The 19,528-nt window shown below is 39.4% G+C and overlaps 2 protein-coding genes across 5 annotated transcripts in view; both read right to left on the reverse strand.

The window, feature by feature from the left end:
- LOC137488715 (uncharacterized) overlaps nucleotides 1–19,528 on the reverse strand; it is a 731,364-nt gene that overhangs the window by 476,572 nt on the left and 235,264 nt on the right. The gene's annotated exons all lie outside the window — the stretch shown is intronic.
- The window catches only part of tagapb (T cell activation RhoGTPase activating protein b), a 74,445-nt gene that overhangs the window by 31,782 nt on the left and 23,135 nt on the right, over nucleotides 1–19,528 (reverse strand). For 3 of the 4 annotated variants that reach the window (XM_087296631.1, NM_001365334.1, XM_087296633.1), the window contains exons 2-3: nucleotides 6,394–6,479; nucleotides 4,533–4,703 (exon numbers count right to left, since the gene is read on the reverse strand). In XM_087296631.1, the coding sequence (XP_087152757.1) occupies nucleotides 4,533–4,703; nucleotides 6,394–6,479 (257 nt within the window). The remainder of the gene's footprint in view (nucleotides 1–4,532; nucleotides 4,704–6,393; nucleotides 6,480–19,528) is intronic. The other variant, XM_087296634.1, reaches the window with a different exon arrangement.

Consider the following 19,528-nt stretch of genomic DNA (forward strand, 5'->3'; position numbering starts at 1 on the left):
GCACATAATTATCGGCAATTTTACAAAAGACAGCTATGTGCGTGCTGGTGGCTTGTGTGGTGATAGACATGGAATCCTACAAAAATAAAATGAAGAAATTGTATATCTTTATAATGATAATACAAATTATATAAATGATGATTTCCTAGTTCCTAGGCTCATTCTGAAAACATAGTCCTATACATTTCTGAAGATCACAAATTATGTAGCCAGAGGTATGTATGGCTGCAATTTGTTTTTAAAACTAATGCTATAGGGCCGTATGGTTTTGTTTCTTTTCACTCTTATCAGCTGACCACTTACTTTCAGATGGACAGCTTTCCTGTTGTTACCAGTTTGTCCTGTATCTCGCCATGTACAACGGCAGACTTGAGATGCAAAGAGTTTACCTTGGATGAAAGGGTTTGTGTCTGGCAAAGAACAGTTTCAGAAAGCAGGCAAAAGAAAAACAGAAGTCAAAAAATAAAAGAAACAATAACACGGTGAGAATGTGCTAAAATCTAACAAAGTGGTAAAATTCAAGTAAGGGGCTTTACTTATTCTAGATTGCTTTTGAAAACCCTATTGGTTGAGTTTAGGGAAGGAGGAGGGTGGGTTAGTCGATCAGTTAGTGCAAGAAAAAACATACCACCTGAAACGTATTTAGTGCTCTCCAGAAATGTATATAGATGTACATTTTCAGAATGAGCCTGGGTTGACATTATGCTATGCTACCTTGAGGCAACTTGGTCTCATAGAAGCTTAAAGATGTGTTTATATATAGGTGGGACAAAATCATTGTTTGGCATACACAAGTAAGTCTCAATTCATTGCCCTCAAGTCCTGAGTCAAGTCCTGAGTCAAGTCCCAAGTCAAAGGCCAACAAGTCTCAAGTCAAATCCAAAGTCCAACTGTTTGACTTTCAAGTCTTTTTGAGTCTTTTTAACAGAAAAATTAAATGTATACAGATTATGTATGGTTGTAAGATATGTATTAATTAAACAAACTACAAAATAAAAATACAAAAATACAAAATGTAATTTTCTGAAAAAGTGCTGAACAGTGCTGCATCTCGTCTCCACAGCATATTGCAAAAGAAGGAGTCCCACCTCAATAGAGTCCATTTTGCCTCACATCACAGAAATTGCAGGTCTACTGCTGTCTAATTCATTAAGTTTAGTTGTGCTATGCTATGCTATGTCTTTGTGTGATTAACTTGTGATTAACCAAAATTACATAAACGACCTCAATTAGAAAGCAGTAGACCAACAAGTCCTGTATGCTTCAAAGTAAAACTTAGTGAAATTGGCACGGGCCGTAGGGCACGCACCGCGTGGTTTAGGGGGCCCTGCGTCGTTGCGATTTTCAATAATTGAAAATCCGGCAACCGCAATAATCAAACTCTTGGGAATAACTGTGGTCGTAACCAAAGTTCACAGGTCTGTGTTCTCTGAACACATGTCAAGCGGTGGACAACTTCATTCTGATTGCTTTCTGCCGAACTGCGTCATAGCTCATACCATAAAGTTAACTTGATTTCAACTCTCCTTGACGCTCACACCGAAGAAGACGCGCCGCGCTGTTTCTCGCTGCCGGTTCTCATTGAAAATGAATGACTTCTGGCTACTTTGACACTTTTTGCCGCTTTCGGTTTGTGATGGCTCCTCAGTTTGTGAAGGTTTCCCCGCGTTGTCGCTCCACTCCGCCCCCCTTTACCGCTCCTTAGTTTGTGATTGCTCCTCAGTTTGTGAAGGCTTTTCCTGAATTTGTAATCCCCCACCCCCCACCCCATCATCAGGGGGCCCCGTCAGTGATCACTGCAGGGGGGCCTCTGCATTTTGCTCTACGCCACTGGAAATTGGTATTTTGTCAACTGAATCTCGTGTTTGAGATGCAAATTCATCTAGCAGCAATGAAAAATGGTAGCACATTCCCAATGAAGAAGGCTACTTCATACAAACAATAACATAGTTTTCTTCACATAATGTTTAAGACCTTTGCTTATATATATATATATATATATATATATATATATATATATATATATATATATATATATATATATATATATAATTGCTATGTGTTGCTCGCTCGCAAATTTTATCATGCAGATTATATGCAGACTCACAATTTGTTTCTTGTGTTCCCTCTTCCTTTCCTGCTTTTTGATATAATATTGGTGCACTATTTATTAACAATAACAGACTTACATATATAATTTTTTATCTAATAAAGCTGAACATGTTTGACTGTATGTTATTTAATGAGAAATTTCCAGTATCAAACACTTAAAGACACAGAGAATAGACGTTGGATGTGAACAATGCATTTTATTTTAAAAACATTTATTAAACGTCCAAAAGGTGCACCATGCTAATCAAATAAAACACATTTAAAAATATATAAAAATATAACTTTAAAATAAATAATAACATAAAAATAAAAATAAAAATTTAACGCATGCAGAAATGTAACTGTGATAAAAATAAGGAAAAACTTGATAAGATATTATAGCCTATTGTACTATTTACTCTTCAAATAAATCTCAGTATTAATCCCATTTTATCATGGCAACTAAAATAAAGTGAATAAGTTTCTGTTGTCTTCCACATTTTTGATGAGATTGTGAAGGACATTTTCCCTGTCATCTTCTGGATATTGAGGAGAAGCTGTTCTATAGGGCCCCTTAACACGTATATTTGCATGTACTGTGTTTTTAACAGTAGCCTACTATAGTAAAGTAGTCAAAAACTGGCGCATTCACGTGGTTGTTACCTTGGATGCTGTCGAATCAAATCCCATAAAACTTTGATCTGATGTTGTGCCGAATGCGCGCATGCTCTCTGTCACACACACGCACACACATAAACAGAGACAGAGCGGTTCGTGTCAACATACTTTTTATCTTTGGGCTTTTTATGGGAAGTAGCAAGTCTGGACAAGTCAATAGGTGCAAGTCCAAGTAAAAGTAAGTTATTTATGTTCAAGTCCAAATCGAGTTGCAAGTCTTTTTATATTTTGTCGAGTCTAAAGTCATCAAATTCATGACTCGAGTCAAGTGACATGATACAAAACCTCTGGTTGCTACACATGTTTGGGAAAAATGCATTTATTTTGAACTGTGATCAAAACTGACTGAAACTTGTGCTTATTAATGAAAATACTGCACACCCTCCAGCCAATCAGAAAAGATTTTCAAGAGATCATGATATATATATGTATAGCAGAAGGATGAATTCGGAAGTGTTTCAGGCAATATTTTCTGCTCAAATGAACCCAAATGCTTCAGAACTCATTGGACGGTGCTTCACAGTGCAGATAGAGAATGACCCAAAGCATACTGCAAAAGCAACCAAAGACTTTTTGAAGTGAAAGAAGTGGAATGTTGTGCCATCTCCAAATATTTATGGTATATTTATGGTATACACACACACACAAACACACACACACACACACAGAACACATTAACTCTTTAAGGTTACGTGCTGACTGATTGACTGACTGACAGGTGCGTGATGCATGAGGCCAGCAAACATGTATAGCCATTTCACTTTACTTTAGAACGCATTAATGTCGCTCTGTAGGTGTATTAGAGACATTCACAAATATTCCTAGCAAATCTAATAAATCTTTGAGACATACTTGTTACATAAACGCACTAAATCGTACTTTAGCAGCGTTTATTGGAGAGCACGCAAGAACAGAGCAGAGGAATCGGCATGCAAGCAAAGAGATTCGCTTGCTTGTAGGCTATTACATAAATGTGATCTCGAATTGTAATACTGCGCTCATGACATTTGTCATTGAAATAACGCCACAGGTAGTTGGTAGATCTGAGTAAAACAGGCCTGCCGCCACAGCTGGAAAAAAATCTTAGAGGAAACACTGTGTGTGTACACACACACACACACACACACACATATATATATATATATATATATATATATATATATATATATATATATATATATATATATATATATATATATATATATATATATATATATATATATATTCATGCACACACACACACACAAAATAAATGAAATAATAATTAATTTACTCATTAGGTCAGGACAATTATTATATATAGTGTATATATACCAAATTGGTAATTTTAGCTTGACTGTGTCTCTGGGGGAATCCCATCACATATCTCTGTTTGCTGGGTGATTCCCATTTCATATCAGAAACAAAAGCAACTCCAAGTATAGTAGTTTAGTGCGTGATACAGATTGGCTGATGTGGATGATTAACGTGTGTGTGTCTCAATTTGTGGTCTGCATATTTAAGTGTATGTGTGTGTGTGAATGCGCATGGATTGATGTGTGTACACATGTAGGTGTATGTGTTTGAATGTGTTTGTGTGCATCTAGGTTTGTGTGTTTGTCTGTGCATGTAGGTTTGTGTATGTACAGAATATACAGTATTTGTATAAAAATCATTACTTCTATGGAAGTCCCCATAAAGATAGCTGTACAAGTGCATGTGTGTGTGCATGTTTGTATCTCTGTGCGAGTATGTGTGTTTGTGTGTGAATTTCCAGTTCTCACTTGAGTTTGGCGATGACCAGAGCGTCGCTGATTAGGAACAGGTGTCTTTCTCTGGTCTTCAGGCCTTCGGTCAGCTGAGCGCATTCATCCAGGATCAGCTCTGAGTCCTCATTGGTCAGTCCTAGCACAAACGGACACTGCTCCACCGCCACCTGACACTGAGCTTCCTCCCTGAACACCACACAATTTCACACTATAAACCACCAACTCAACACACATGACCACACATAACGTGTCCAAAACAATGTGTACAACTGGGAAAACCCAGTAGTGGGTGGTTGATTTGGGTGAAAGGTGCTTTGTATGATATCACTGAACAATATTGTGAGATAAATATCTGAATAAGGGGACACTAACTAATTATGAGAGCCACACAGCTTCTGGAGCCACAAATATACTTGTATTACTATCAGCGGATATTTGGCAGCTCAATCAGGGACGGTTAATGGTCATGCTGAATTTGCTGGTATAGCCTGGAAAGCAAATGTTGTCAGGACTTAGGAAATTGCTTTATTACTTTCATCACCACTTTCCCCTAAACCCAAAAATATGTTATTGACGTAGACTTATGTTTCTGTATTCAATTCATTTTTGACGTTATCAATATGTTTATATATTTTTTTAAAGTATACTATGACCTAAAAGCCATCAAAAGTGAAAAAGCTGTGACTCTAAAAATACTTCATGATTCTGGTTTGCATCAGAGAGACATTGAAAATCGCAGCTAGCTACTTTACTAAAAGCCGTAGCCTTAAATGCAACAGACTTTACTTTAAAAATGAAAGTATATTATTGCTTTTTTCTAAACTATAGTGAATAAATGTGATGTTGTGAGAAATATTGTGGGTGTTTGAATTTTTTGAATGTAGGTTTTTGACGTGATGTTGCGTTTTCCTGTCACACTCGATAAAAATGACATTAATTAATAGTGTCATCATTTAAAGTACATATTAGTACATAGTTGTAAAGTAAACATGTATTTGTCTTAAATTGACCCCCTTTTTTGTTTGTTTTTTACATTTTATGACAAACCTTAAAACTGATCTGTGGTGTAACTGTCTCAAGCATAGTTCAGTAAATCACAACTCTTATAATTTAAACAAATTGTAAAATCATTAATAAATACCTCAAGTTTAATTTTACAATTAGCAATTTTAGTAAATGGTCAACAAATTTTGTAAAAAAAAAAAAAAAAATGTATATATATATATATATATATATATATATATATATATATATATATATATATATATATATATATATATATATCCATTTATTTCTAAAAACATATGAAACCGGAGCACCCGGTGGAAACCCACGTGAACGCAGGGAGAACATGCAAACTCGACACAGAAACGCTGAGGCTCAAACCAATTATGTCGTCTCATAATTTCATATAAAATAAATAGCACTAAATCAAGATAAGTGCCCCAAAATGGAGATAAATCACATTTTAGTTATTTGTATATTTTTATACAAATATAAAAATGTTTTTCTTCCTATTCTTTCTTAAGGTTACCCCATAGTAAAAAGTCATGTGGTACAGGTGAATTGGATGAACTAAACAATTGTGAGATTTTATGAGTATTTCCCAGTACTGGGTTGTGGCTGGATGGGCATCCGCTGTGTAAAACTCAAAATGGAATAAGTGGCGGTTCATTCCGCTGTGGTGAACCCTTTTAAATAAGACACTAAAATGAATGAATGAATGATTTTAAATATAAATTATGCACTCTGTAATCACTCTGACCCATCACCATTTATTTACTGATTTATTCTATGTAACATTCATCTTCTATTATGCTACTATTCTTTATATAATTTACAGAATATTTTAGCTAAAATATAGCCTCGTTCCTACCTTATTGGGCTCCAAGACATTCCCAAAGCTTTCCCCAGCATCAGGTTTGGTGCCGAGCGTCTTCTCTGAGCCAGACCTCGCAGGTGCTGCACAAAACAAACATTGATCAATTGTTCAATTATTTGACTTTAATCCAATTTCATTGATTTATTCATCCTCAACTGTAGGAACAAGGGAATCAAGAACAGCTAATGTTTATGCCATTTCTATCTTCAATCAGGTTTCAATCTTTCAGGGCCCAAAATATGATGCACACATGTAAACAAAAATCCACATGGGATCCAAGATGTTCAGATCTGTGCTGAGTAACTTTGGAATTTAGATTTTTTTTGGATACTGCATATTTACAAAACAGTTTACCTTACCGCTAACAATTTTCCTTAATAGAGTGGTGGATGCCCTTTCAGCCGCAACCCAGTTCTGGGAAATATCCAATTACCCATACACACTCATTCACATGCACACACTATGCTCAATTTAGTTTAATACATTTACCTATAGCGCATGTCTTTGGACTTTGGGGGAAACCAGAGCGTCTCAGAAAAAACCCACGCAAACACAGGGAGAACATGCAAACTCCATACAGAAATACCAACTGGTCCAGCCAAGACTCCAAAAGCAACCTACTTACTGTGAGGTGACAGTGCTTACTACTGAGCCACCGTGTGAATAAGATTTTATATTCTCAAGAGTTGCAGTGCACTATGATAAGCTTTGCTGAAGAATAACTGAAAATGTAAATTAACTTAATATGTAAAGCACTGATTATATAAAACCTGTATGAAGCTATATCTGTGAGAGACATTCAGAAGAGTAATATATCATCAAATTAAAGGGCACCTATTTTACCCCTTTTTCAATATTTAAGATAAGTCTTTTGTGTCTCCAAAATGTGTTTGTAAAGTTTCAGCTCAAAGCACCCATCAGATTATATCTTTCAGAATGTTAGGATCTTTTGCTCTGAACACAATGTAGCTGTTTTTGTGGCCTGTGTCTTTTATGCTAGTTCCCCCCACCCACCGTTCCAATGTGCCTGTCAGAGTCTGCCTCAATCTCTAGCTGTATCAGATAAACAGTATAGTGACAGACATGAATGAAGCAGATCTCAAGTGATCAGTGATTATTTGATGTATTTGTTGTGGAGCTAATTCAAACCTTTCTGCAATGATGACGAGTCACATACTAAGTTTAGGCAAACACACATTGAACACACACACACACAAAAAGCGCACATGTTTAACTTGTAACAGTGATGTGGGAACAGTGATCCCAAAAAATAAGAAAACAAACAATACAAAAAAATGTACCTCATTTTTTTAAATTATTAATATTGGGCACCAGACAGTATATCTGTCAAAATACCTTTTAAAAAATGTAGCAGGCTAGCTCTCACCACCAGTTACAGATATTAAACAAATAAATAAATAAATAAATAAATAAATAAATAAATAAATAAATAAATAAATAAATAAATAAATAAATGAGAACAGGAAAAAACTCAGACAATTGCTGTTTTTGCGTAAATAAAGTTTGTATTCACCAATAATAATAATAATGGTAATAAAAACACTTTGCACTTTTCACACACTAAAAGCAGTATCAACAACAAAACAAACAATAAAATAGTAACCACAAAGAACACAAAATCCTTGGCACTTATAATTCAAATGAAAGTGAAAGGAAAAAATGCAAACGATTCCAGGCCAGCTGATTTGTGAGATTTAGAAAAAGGGGAAAATATTAAATATACTGTAATAATAGGATAGGGAGAAAACAAAACAAGAAAAAGAAATTTAAAAATTTGGTCAAAGCAACCAAAAGTTTTTCCTTCTTACTCAAGGAGTAGCGAATACCCATGTAGCTAATGTAAAGGTGTTGATGTGAAGGATGAGTGCGTCGATGAACCCAGCCACTGAGTAGCAGCCACGGGTGCCTAGCAGGAACCATCGACACTGTGGGATAAAAGCTTTCAACAGCTGACTCCATGCCAGCGAGAAAAATCAGTACGTTGATTTTGTCCAGGACACACTGCACTGATTTCTTTTTGTGACGCACTCGTTCACAGACGTCACGAGCACAGTAAAAAGACAGCGGTCTTTGCTCCGTTACTCAGATACATACTTTCGCTTTTTGTTTCTCACAGCCAGTCATTTAGTTTACTTTGCTCGTCTCGACCCGGTTTCTCTTCTCGTTTTACAGCATTTTAAAAGTTAAGCCAACTTTACATTATTTTGCACACCACATAATGCCACCTTCTTCAACTCTTTTCCTTTATACTTACACTCGTTTCCTTTTTTCATTCCCATGGGTGGAGACCAATTAGACAATGTAGAATGTCGTCACAAACTTGCACTGTTTTTGAATGGCAAATGTGACAGGATACATGTTAATATCCACTGCTGTATGGGTATTTATTATATTACTGACATGCGACTGTAAGTCGGTATTGATGGTAAAATCACTGTAACTTATTCGTTTGTAATTCAAGATGTTTTAAACTTGTAAAACTCATTCCTGATCACATTTGATGATGATTGATGATAACAGAGAGCTGAACTAGTCTAATAATCCTGGTTTCTTTGCTTACGTCCCCTGTCTTGGTGAAAGGATTATACGCGTTCCTACAGAGACATGTTCATACGTGGCTGTCAATTAATTCGGTGGGTGGGAAAACCACACTCCTACATCATCATACCTGTCAACCCTCCCATTTTTCCTGGGATTCTCCCGTATTTTACAGTTCTATCCCGTTATGATCCCATAAAGGTATTTTCCTGTATTTCTCCAGTATTTTCAGTATTTTTATTTCTTTCTCTGATGGGTGCCAAATAAACATTAAAGAGTCGAGCCTACCTATACCCATACCGCCGAACCACAAGGGGCTGCCCCTTGCTCTTAAATGTGAGCCTGTTCTGTGTTTTCGCTTTGTTTAGGCACGAAAACACTTTGAAATAAACATAAAAATAAAAATCTAAATAAATAATTCATTCGTTGCTCTTTAATCAAAATGTATACGTTATACAGTAAAGAAATGGCTATTGAGATTTGATTCTATTTCACTATAATAGCTTTTCATTTTAATAAGCTTAACTGTTTGCTAATTTATTTGCTGCTGATGTATACTATTTATTTTTTCTTTTGTAAATAATAATAATTATAAAACATATTAATGACCATTTAACTTGTTGTCTTTTTACCTTAATATTACCTCAATATGACGGTGGACACACTATACTTACACATAACTCTGTCCAAACAGCTTACAAAAGATTATTTTCATGATCATTTGATGATCATGATGAAAAGATGATCATAGGTGCTCTTTAAGGGACCATCAAGACAATGTATGTAAAAACTCAGAAACTCAGGGATGCATCTATGGAGAGGATATCTCTGGAGTGAAAACAATTCTTACATTGCAGTAGAATAACATGAAACCTCTCAGACCACTCACTAAAGCATATACCCTAGGATGGTCAGAAGTTAAAACGAGAACATCTAGAGGTGGGATGAAAATCTGTAAAAGGGGTACAGAAGAGAGACTCTTCAAGATTTTCCTAGGGAGACTTCAGGTTGTCCCGAAGGACTCCTTTCAGACATCTTGGATTTATTTTTATCTCTGAAAGACCCCAGTGACAGATGAGTCTTCACATTGATTCTGTGGGCTGGTATGATCACCCGCCAGTGACCTACTCGCACCTGCAGTTCTCCACGATTGATGCTCAGTGTTCTTCAGCCTTGGGCGCCTAGAATGCAGCTCTGCACAAGAAGTTTGGCCAGAGGAACATGGTCGTGCCCAACTGAGCCTGGATTCTCTGAAGGTTTTTTATTCTTCACTTTCATCAATTGGTTAAGTTTTTTCCTCGCCACTATCGCCACTGGCTTGCTTGGTTTGGGACTTGTGGGAGAGAGGTCTGAATGCAGGTGCAGTGCAATCTGAGCTGCATCCAATGCCCTCACCTAAGACCATCCCTAACCCTACCCATCACAGTGACAGCACTCACTCCATTGAGTGCATTGTGTGTGACATTGCATTGCTGAGTGATGAAATCTCAGCTTGCATCATAAAGGCTGCAAATATTATTGACTTGTGGAGCTGCGCATCGATGGATTTGCCCTTCAGTGTTTGGACTTTCAGCAGTGAAAATTTAACCACACTGAACTGAACTAAACTGAACTTCAACTCTGAAATTTGAACTGACACAGTTTCAGTTTATTAGAACTTCCATGTAAAGCTGCTTTGACACATTTTATTTTGTAAAAGCGCTATGGAAATAAAGAGGAATTGAATTGAATTATTTTATTAAGTTGAAATAAAGTCTATCTTCTCGTCTTCTTCATGATTATAGTAAATAATAGAAAGCCTGGGAACTATGACACGTCGTTGCAAAAGTATTTGATTTTTAAAAGAACTTGCTGATTAATGTCTATTTTGCAATATAGTTGCATTAGCAAAACTTGTCATAGGCTGCGTCCAAAAATGACCTACAACTCATGTAGGTACTATATCTAAATTTGACATGGACAGTGCAATGTACACATTTCACAATTACCATGTGAACAACCACTAATTTGCCTCTGATTTCAGATTGTACGTGATTTCCATAAAATTGTTTGCATCTGAAAATCGGAACAAAAATGATATTGTTTACCTGCCATATAACCAAAGTGTTACATTTCACTTCTCGTTTCACTGTACTTCCTCTCAGTGCTCGTGGATTTTTATGTTGTGAGTTTGTTTATTAACTGCTGCCGCATACGGCTGTTTGTTTAGTTAATTTTGCTATTGTTCCCCTCTACCACGGCTGTGTTTTGGACGGAAGTGTTTCACGCTGTGGCCATTGTGAATTTACACTCAGTAACTTGATGTCCTGGCATTCAGCCTTGTTCTGTGCCAACGAAGCCATGGGTCAGTACGGGTCATTGCTTCACTACAGTGGCACTGCTTGTTTGGACATTTTCTTTTGTTAATGCTTTGGCCAAAACTTGCAAAAAAGTCTAAAATGCTTATGTGGTTTAGAAATGATTGTCGCTCAGAAATCGCTAATACATTTTACGAACAATTACCAAGAAACTGAAATTACTTTATGCATTGATTTAAAGGTAATATTCGAAAATAACACACACACACACAAAAAAAAACTTATTCTTATTAAGATTGCTGTTTATTGCAGTGTTTCTCAACCACGTTCCTGGAGGACCACCAACACTGCATGTTTTGGATGTCTCCCTTGTCTGTCATATCAATTACAGGCTTTCAGTCTCTGCTACTGAGCTGATGATCTAAATCAGGTGTGTTTGGTTATGGAGATATGGTAAATGTGTAGTGCTGGTGGTTTTCCACTAACAGGGTTGAGAAACACTGGTTTATAGGGTGCTTAAAGCACAATCAAATTGTATTTCATGTTCATGCTTGTGATTTGTGCTGTATTTTAATCACTGGTACATTGTGGTAAATGACTACCTTGATGTCCAAAAAAAAAAGTCAAATGGACAACTAACATTGGCGTCAAAAATTACATTCAAACTTGATTACGCATAATCAATTTTTGATCAAGGTGTCTGCTGGGTATTTATTTTCATTTGTTGTATATAGTTGCTGTGAAGACTCAATTTATCATCAAATAATTGTTTAAAGGCACCTATTTTACCTCTTTTACATCAGATCATTTATTGTAGCCTCCAGAATCTGTCCATTTTGGTGTCTGAATACAGTGTAGCTGTTTTTGTAGCTTGTGGCTTTCAATGCAAATGAGCTTCTTCTCCCTACCTACCGTTTCCACGTGCGTGTCTGTTTCCCATCATTATGTCAGATAAACAGCAGTCAGTGACAGAGACAGACACGGATGAAGCTAAAATATAGCTCAAATATAGATCAAAAATACAAAATAAGTTTATTCGATGTATTTGTGGTGGAGTTTATTCAAGCCTTTCTGAAATGATAAGTCACACACAATTGTCTAGGGGGCCCTGCACAACCCGCTTCTGCTTATGCAGAGAATGCGAATTCATGCACAGACACAGCCATGGCCTTTGCATCATTGCCTGCCCCAACCTGATTTTTTATTTTTTTGTTTTGGAAAAAAAGGGAATGAAAAAAAGAAGGGGAAAATGACAATGAGAAGAGGCAAGCAGAAAATTATTTTAGCAATGTTTTTAAGTGGTGATAATCATGATGGTTAAGACATAATCTAGAAGCACGTGTATTGAAAATAAGCAATTACAGATTAATAAACTTCTAAAAACGTCTAAAATATCTGATCTTTGCCTGGTTTTACAGATGATAAATCATTCAGAATTATCAGCCCCCTTTTGATTTTTTCTGTTTTAAATATTTCCCAAATTATGTTGTAATCTGCGCTGATTGTACCGATGATGGCCTGCTGTGATTGGTCAGCACTGACTGCCTTTAGCACGAAACAGAGTGAAATGCCCAGCAGCTAATCAACAATATAAAATTTGTACACGCTTCATAGTGTAAGGCGTGGATTTTGGCTGCCAGTGGGTGAATGTAAATACAGACAATGGACTTGAAAATACAGACGACTAACAATTTTTTTGAGCAAAAACTCCAAGAACTGGCGAGGAGATCCCCTAGCTTGTCACACTCTAGCTGCTCTTTTCACACACACACATTGCCCTCCTCCTATGAGGACACAGCACACACACACATACACACACACACACACACACACACACACATTACCCTCCTTCTCGGACGACACTGCACACACACACACACAAACACACACACACACACACACACAAACACACACACACACACACACACACACACACATTACCCTCCTCGGAGGAGGACACCACACACACACACAAACAAACACAAACACACACACACACATTACCCTTCTCCTCAGAGGACACAGCGCACACACACACACAGATTACCCTCCTCCACGAAGGTCCGTAAACAAAGCGGCACATGTCTTTGGACTGTGGCGGAAACCGAAGCACCCGGAGGAAACCCACGCAAACGTGGGGAGAACATGCAACCCTCACACAGAAATGCTAACTGACCCAGCCAAGGCTCGAACCAGTGACCTTCATGCTGTGAGATGACAGCACTACATATTGCACCACCGTGTCGCCATGTGTATTTTATTATTACCTATTGCATTTTTACTTTCGGCTTTTTATTAAGTTTTTGCTTTTTATATAAACTCAATCTAGAATCTTTTATAGAATCTGTTTGCCAAATTAAAAGAATATGTTTTAAGGACACAAAATAGGAATCACTGGTACCTTTATTAACAAATTATTGTTTAATTTCCCTATTTTTGAAGCTGGTAGCTGACAGAAGCAGTGCTGTTTTAAAATGTCCAAATCATATAAACAGTTTAAAGAAATGTGAAAAATCTTTAAGCTTTACTTTACTTCGTTGATTGAATTCAATAAGCAATAACACTTTTGTGAGCTGGCAAGGGCAGCACACCACTAATCATAACAAGATAGGGCCCCAAAAATAGTCAACTTAGGGCCCCTGAATGTTCAGTGTTGGCCCTGCTGACACCATGCGGCCATGGTGATTATAGCGGTTAAGAATTACATAGCTATTTTACTTTCTTTATTTCAAACATGCTCTGTTTAAAAAGCGCTTTAAACTTATAAAACTTTTAAAAATCAAGGAGAATTGAAACAGATTTTTTTTTTCAGTTTCTTTGCAAAAAATGTTATTATAAGGTTCTATCTGACATTTTTGTCAAAATTGAGTTATTAACATATTCTTATTGTGGCAACTTATTTATATTATGTGATGTGATTTTATAAGTTGTTTACATTTTAAGACTTTTTATTTAAAAAACAAAAAGGTGTATCTACAAAGTTGAACTCTAGCTTGGCTCTATAAGGTTCTATCTGTGAACCAATAAGCATTTTTAATGTTTTTAATGCACGCACGAGGACCAATCAGGATCAGCTTTCTTAGTCATTTTGCCGGACTACTCCATTGACAGCAGGAAACACCAAAAGAACAAAATCACACAAAATCAGAGTCAATTAAATAATGCCGCACCACACAAAATTGAAATGTGTGTACATGTGATGATTTAGAAGCATTTCTTGACACAGATTAATTTATTCATTTTCTTTTCGACTTAGTCCCTTTATTAATCTGGGGTCGCCACAGCGGAATGAACTTATCCAGCATATGCTTTACACAGCGGATGTCCTTCCAGCTGCAACCCAACACTGGAAAACACCCATACACACTCAATCACACACATATACTATGGCCAATTTTAGCTTATCCAATTCACCTGTACCGCTGTTGTAAATGAGGGCGATGCCAACCCTCTTGTGCACCACCAGAGGGAACCATCGCCAGAATTCTGATTCGACTCACGGACCCAAAATCCCATAAGCCCTGCTACCTGGCACTGATTACGGTCCAGGTGCAACTCATCAGCTCTCGTGTATATATACCACACTCACGCTCCGGTTCTTTGCGAAGTCTTGATTTGCCTGGCTGTCATTTCTGAGCGTTCCATACTCCCTGCTTCGGACTGATCTGTGTTTCTGACCCTGTGCTTGTTCTACGATTACGAAAGACATCTGCCTGCCCCTGATCTCCAGCCTGTTATTCTGACCAGTAAGATATCTGCCTGCCTTTGAACTTTTGCCTGTCCCACGTTCTGTCTCCTGGATTGCCCCTTTGTGTTTGTTTGTATGTGTGCTCTTAATAAAGCTTGCAAATGGATTCAATGCCTTCTGACTCATCACAACAGAAGACTTCGCCACTACAGAATCCAGCAGCTTTAGCACAAGTCTCGACTGAACTTTCCGCTCAAGCCACTCAGTTAGCCACCCATCATCAACAACTCACCCATCTAACTTCTCTCACGGAGGAACTGGTGAGAGCTATGCAGCAACTCCGTCATCCGAATCCTGCAGTTACCCCGCCTGCTACCATGACAGCTTCTCAACCAACGCATGTCTCCAATGCTCCGGCTACCGTAAGTCCCCGATTAGCTTTTCCTGAAAAGTTTGATGGGTCACCTTCTCGCTGCAAAGGCTTCTTATTGCAATGCAAACTATTTGTTAACCAACAACCTGCATTATATCCCACTGATTCTAGTCGGGTGGCTTTTGTATGCAACCTGTTAACGGGGAAAGCGCTGGAATGGGCTACAGCGATATGGAAGGAGGAGGAATGTAACTATCCCACATTTGAAACTTTTCTCAAGCAATTTCGGGAAGTGTTCGAGCACCCAGCAGATGGGAGAAGCCCCGGTGAGCAGTTACTTTCTCTTACACAGGGGCGTAATACAGCTGCAGAATACGCCCTGTCATTTCGCACTCTCGCCGCTCAAACTAACTGGGTTGAGGATACACTGAAGACACTATTCAGACGGGGTCTGAATACCAATCTACAATCTGAATTGGCTTGCCGTGACGAAGGAAAGAAATTGAACGAACTTATTGAACTTACCATCCGTCTTGATCATCTGATTCGCAGCCGTAGAAATCCTCGCACACAGCTCCATGTTTCAAGTGACACGCCCCCTGATGAACCCATGCAACTGGGTTTCACCCGTCTCACCCATGAAGAAAGAATGCATCGATTGCAAAATCATCTATGCCTGTACTGCGGTCAATCAGGGCACAGGAAATCCACCTGCAGCGTACGACCTCAGACACCAGTTCAATCGGTGAGTCCTTCCCATGTTCCTGCACTTTTCAGTGTACTGATTCCTGTAATTATTAAATTTGATAAAAGAATGATTAATACTACGGCTCTTGTCGACTCTGGATCTGCCGGAAACTTTATATCTAAGAAATTTGCTTTATGTCACGAACTATCTCTCAGCTCATATGATTCCTGTCTTGCAGTGGAAGCACTAGACGGTCGTCCTGTGGGTGAAGGACGCATCCGTATGATTACGAATAAGCTACAGTTACAAGTTGGTGTTCTACACATTGAAGAAATGCAATTCTACATTATTGATTCAGTTAATCATCCACTGGTGTTGGGACTGCCCTGGTTAAGGCGACATGATCCTCATATCTCCTGGAGGGACGGACAGATATTGCAGTGGAGTGAGTCATGCATGAAACAGTGCATCCAGCCCATTCACAAAATTCCATTACGAACCACCAATGTGTTACCTGAACTCGTTGATGAACTAATCCCCATTGAGTACCATGACTTACATGAAGCTTTTAGCAAACAAAAAGCTACTCAACTTCCCCCACATCGACCAAGTGATTGTGCTATTGAGTTAATTCCAGGTTCAAGTCCTCCAACGGGTCGAATATTCCCTCTGTCACAACCTGAGCACAAGGCAATGTCTGAATATATCGACGAGGAATTGGCCAAGGGTTTCATCCGACCTTCTACATCTCCTGCTTCAGCTGGATTCTTCTTTGTAAAGAAGAAAGATGGCAGTTTACGTCCCTGTATTGATTACCGAGGGCTCAATGAAATCACCGTAAAATTCTGCTATCCATTACCCCTCGTACCTCCTGCCCTGGAACAATTAAGAAAGGCTAGATATTATACCAAGCTTGATCTTCGCAGTGCATATAACCTTGTCAGAATCCGTGCTGGTGACGAGTGGAAGACCGCGTTTTCCACCACTAGGGGGCACTATGAGTACACGGTAATGCCCTTCGGCCTGTCAAACTGTCCATCCGTGTTCCAATCTTTTATGAACGATGTCTTTCGGGATATGCTGGATCGCTGGGTCATCATTTACATCGACGACATCCTCATATATTCAAACACGATGAAGGAACATGTTGAACATGTACGTATGGTGTTGCAACGCATGATTCAACATCGTCTGTACGCCAAATTAGAGAAGTGTGAATTTCACCAGACACAGATCGCCTTTTTGGGATACGTCATCAGTGCAGAAGGGATTACCATGGATGATACGAAGGTACAGGCAGTTCAACGATGGCCGTTACCCCAGAATCTCAAGGAGTTGCAGCGATTTCTAGGTTTTGCCAACTTCTATAGACGGTTTATCAGAGGCTTTAGTTCAATAGCCGCACCATTAACAGCCATGACCAAACGAAATTCCCACAAACTATCCTGGTCCTCTGAAGCACGCCAAGCATTTAGCGATCTGAAGACTCAATTCACCACAGCTCCTATTCTCCGTCATCCCAACCCAGACCTACCTTTCATTGTGGAAGTGGATGCATCCAACACAGGAGTCGGTGCTGTGTTATCTCAACGTCAGGGTCAACCATCCAAAATGTATCCATGTGCCTTCTTCTCCCGTAAATTGACCAGCGCAGAACGAAACTATGATGTGGGAAATCGCGAATTACTGGCAATGAAATTAGCCCTGGAAGAATGGAGACACTGGCTGGAGGGGGCTAGTCAGCAATTCACCATATTAACTGATCACAAGAATCTGGAATATCTTTGCTCAGCCAAACGTCTAAATCCCAGACAAGCTCGTTGGGCTTTGTTCTCCACCAGATTCGACTTCATTGTCACCTATAGACCAGGGAGTAAAAATAGTAAGGCAGATGCACTATCCAGGCTATCAGAGGATAAAACCCCAATTAGTGATGAAACCATTATTCCTACGAACTTACTAGTGGTTCCAGTACAGTGGGACATACTTACCGAGATCCAAGAGGCCAACCGAGAAAACAACCCTCCAGTAGACTGTCCGAATCACCTGATTTTTGTACCCAATAACATACGTACCAGATTACTGACCCATATTCATGACACTCCCAGTTCGGGGCATCCAGGCATCACTGCAACTTTGGAGTTAGTCAAAGACCGTTTCTGGTGGCCGTCCCTCACGAAGGATGTAATTAATTATGTTCAGAAATGTAAAATTTGCCAAAGCACGAAGGCATCTCACCAAACCCCTGCTGGCCTGTTACAACCGCTACCGGTTCCGCAACGGCCCTGGTCCCATATAGCGGTGGACTTCATTACGGATCTCCCTGTTTCCCAGAACAACACAGTCATTCTCACGGTGGTTGATCGTTTCTCCAAGGCTTGTCGCCTAATACCGTTGCCCAAATTGCCCTCTGCCTTTGAAACCGCAGAAGCCCTGTGCAATCATGTATTTCGAATGTTTGGCTTACCTGATGATATCGTCTCAGACAGGGGATCCCAATTCACTTCCCGGGTATGGTCCGCTCTCTGTAAAAATCTAAATATTAATGTTAGTCTCACCTCAGGGTACCATCCTCAATCCAACGGCCAAACTGAACGTATGAATCAAGAAGTCATTCGATTTCTACGTTCCTACTGTCATCAGCAACAGCACGACTGGAGTCGCTATCTGATGTGGGCAGAATATGCACAAAATTCATTAATAAAGCCAGCCACGGGTATTACGCCATTCAAATGTATTCTTGGCTACCAACCACCCCTGTTTCCATGGTCCGGAGAACCCACTGAGTTACCTGCTGTCACGGATTGGCTGCAGCGGAGTGAGGATGTCTGGAATCAGGCTCACAGACATCTCATGAGGGCAGTCAGGAGGAGAGAGATTCAGGCGAACCGTCACCGACGCCAGGGACCCACGTATCAACCGGGGCAGTGGGTGTGGTTGTCGACACGAGACCTTCGTCTGAGATTGCCCTGCCGCAAACTCAGTCCCAGGTATGTAGGGCCATTCAAAATTGTACGCCAGATTACTCCAGTGTCTTTTCGCTTAGCCTTGCCTAATCATTATCGTATTTCTCCTACTTTCCACATGTCATTACTCAAACCCGCTGGTGGTCCACGAGAGGAGGCGGTTGAGGAGGAATCGGAAACCAGGACCCCTCCACCTGTCATGATCGAGGGCGAGGAAGCTTACCTCGTTCGAGAAGTGCTGGACTCTCGACGTCGGGGTGGCGCCCTCCAATATCTGGTGGACTGGGAAGGGTACGGTCCAGAGGAACGGTCCTGGGTGAATGCTAGAGATATTCTAGACCCAACTCTCACGGAAGAGTTTCATCAAAGGTTCCCAGAGAAACCAGCCCCCCGACAGCGCGGTAGACCCCGGCGTCAGGTGCCTTCTCGCTTCAGGAGCCGCTCGCAGGAGGGGGGTTCTGTTGTAAATGAGGGCGATGCCAACCCTCTTGTGCACCACCAGAGGGAACCATCGCCAGAATTCTGATTCGACTCACGGACTCAAAATCCCATAAGCCC

This window comes from Danio rerio, chromosome 20 (assembly GCF_052040795.2).
Source record: "Danio rerio strain M-AB ecotype USA chromosome 20, GRCz13ab, whole genome shotgun sequence".
NCBI classification, from domain to species: domain Eukaryota; kingdom Metazoa; phylum Chordata; class Actinopteri; order Cypriniformes; family Danionidae; genus Danio; species Danio rerio.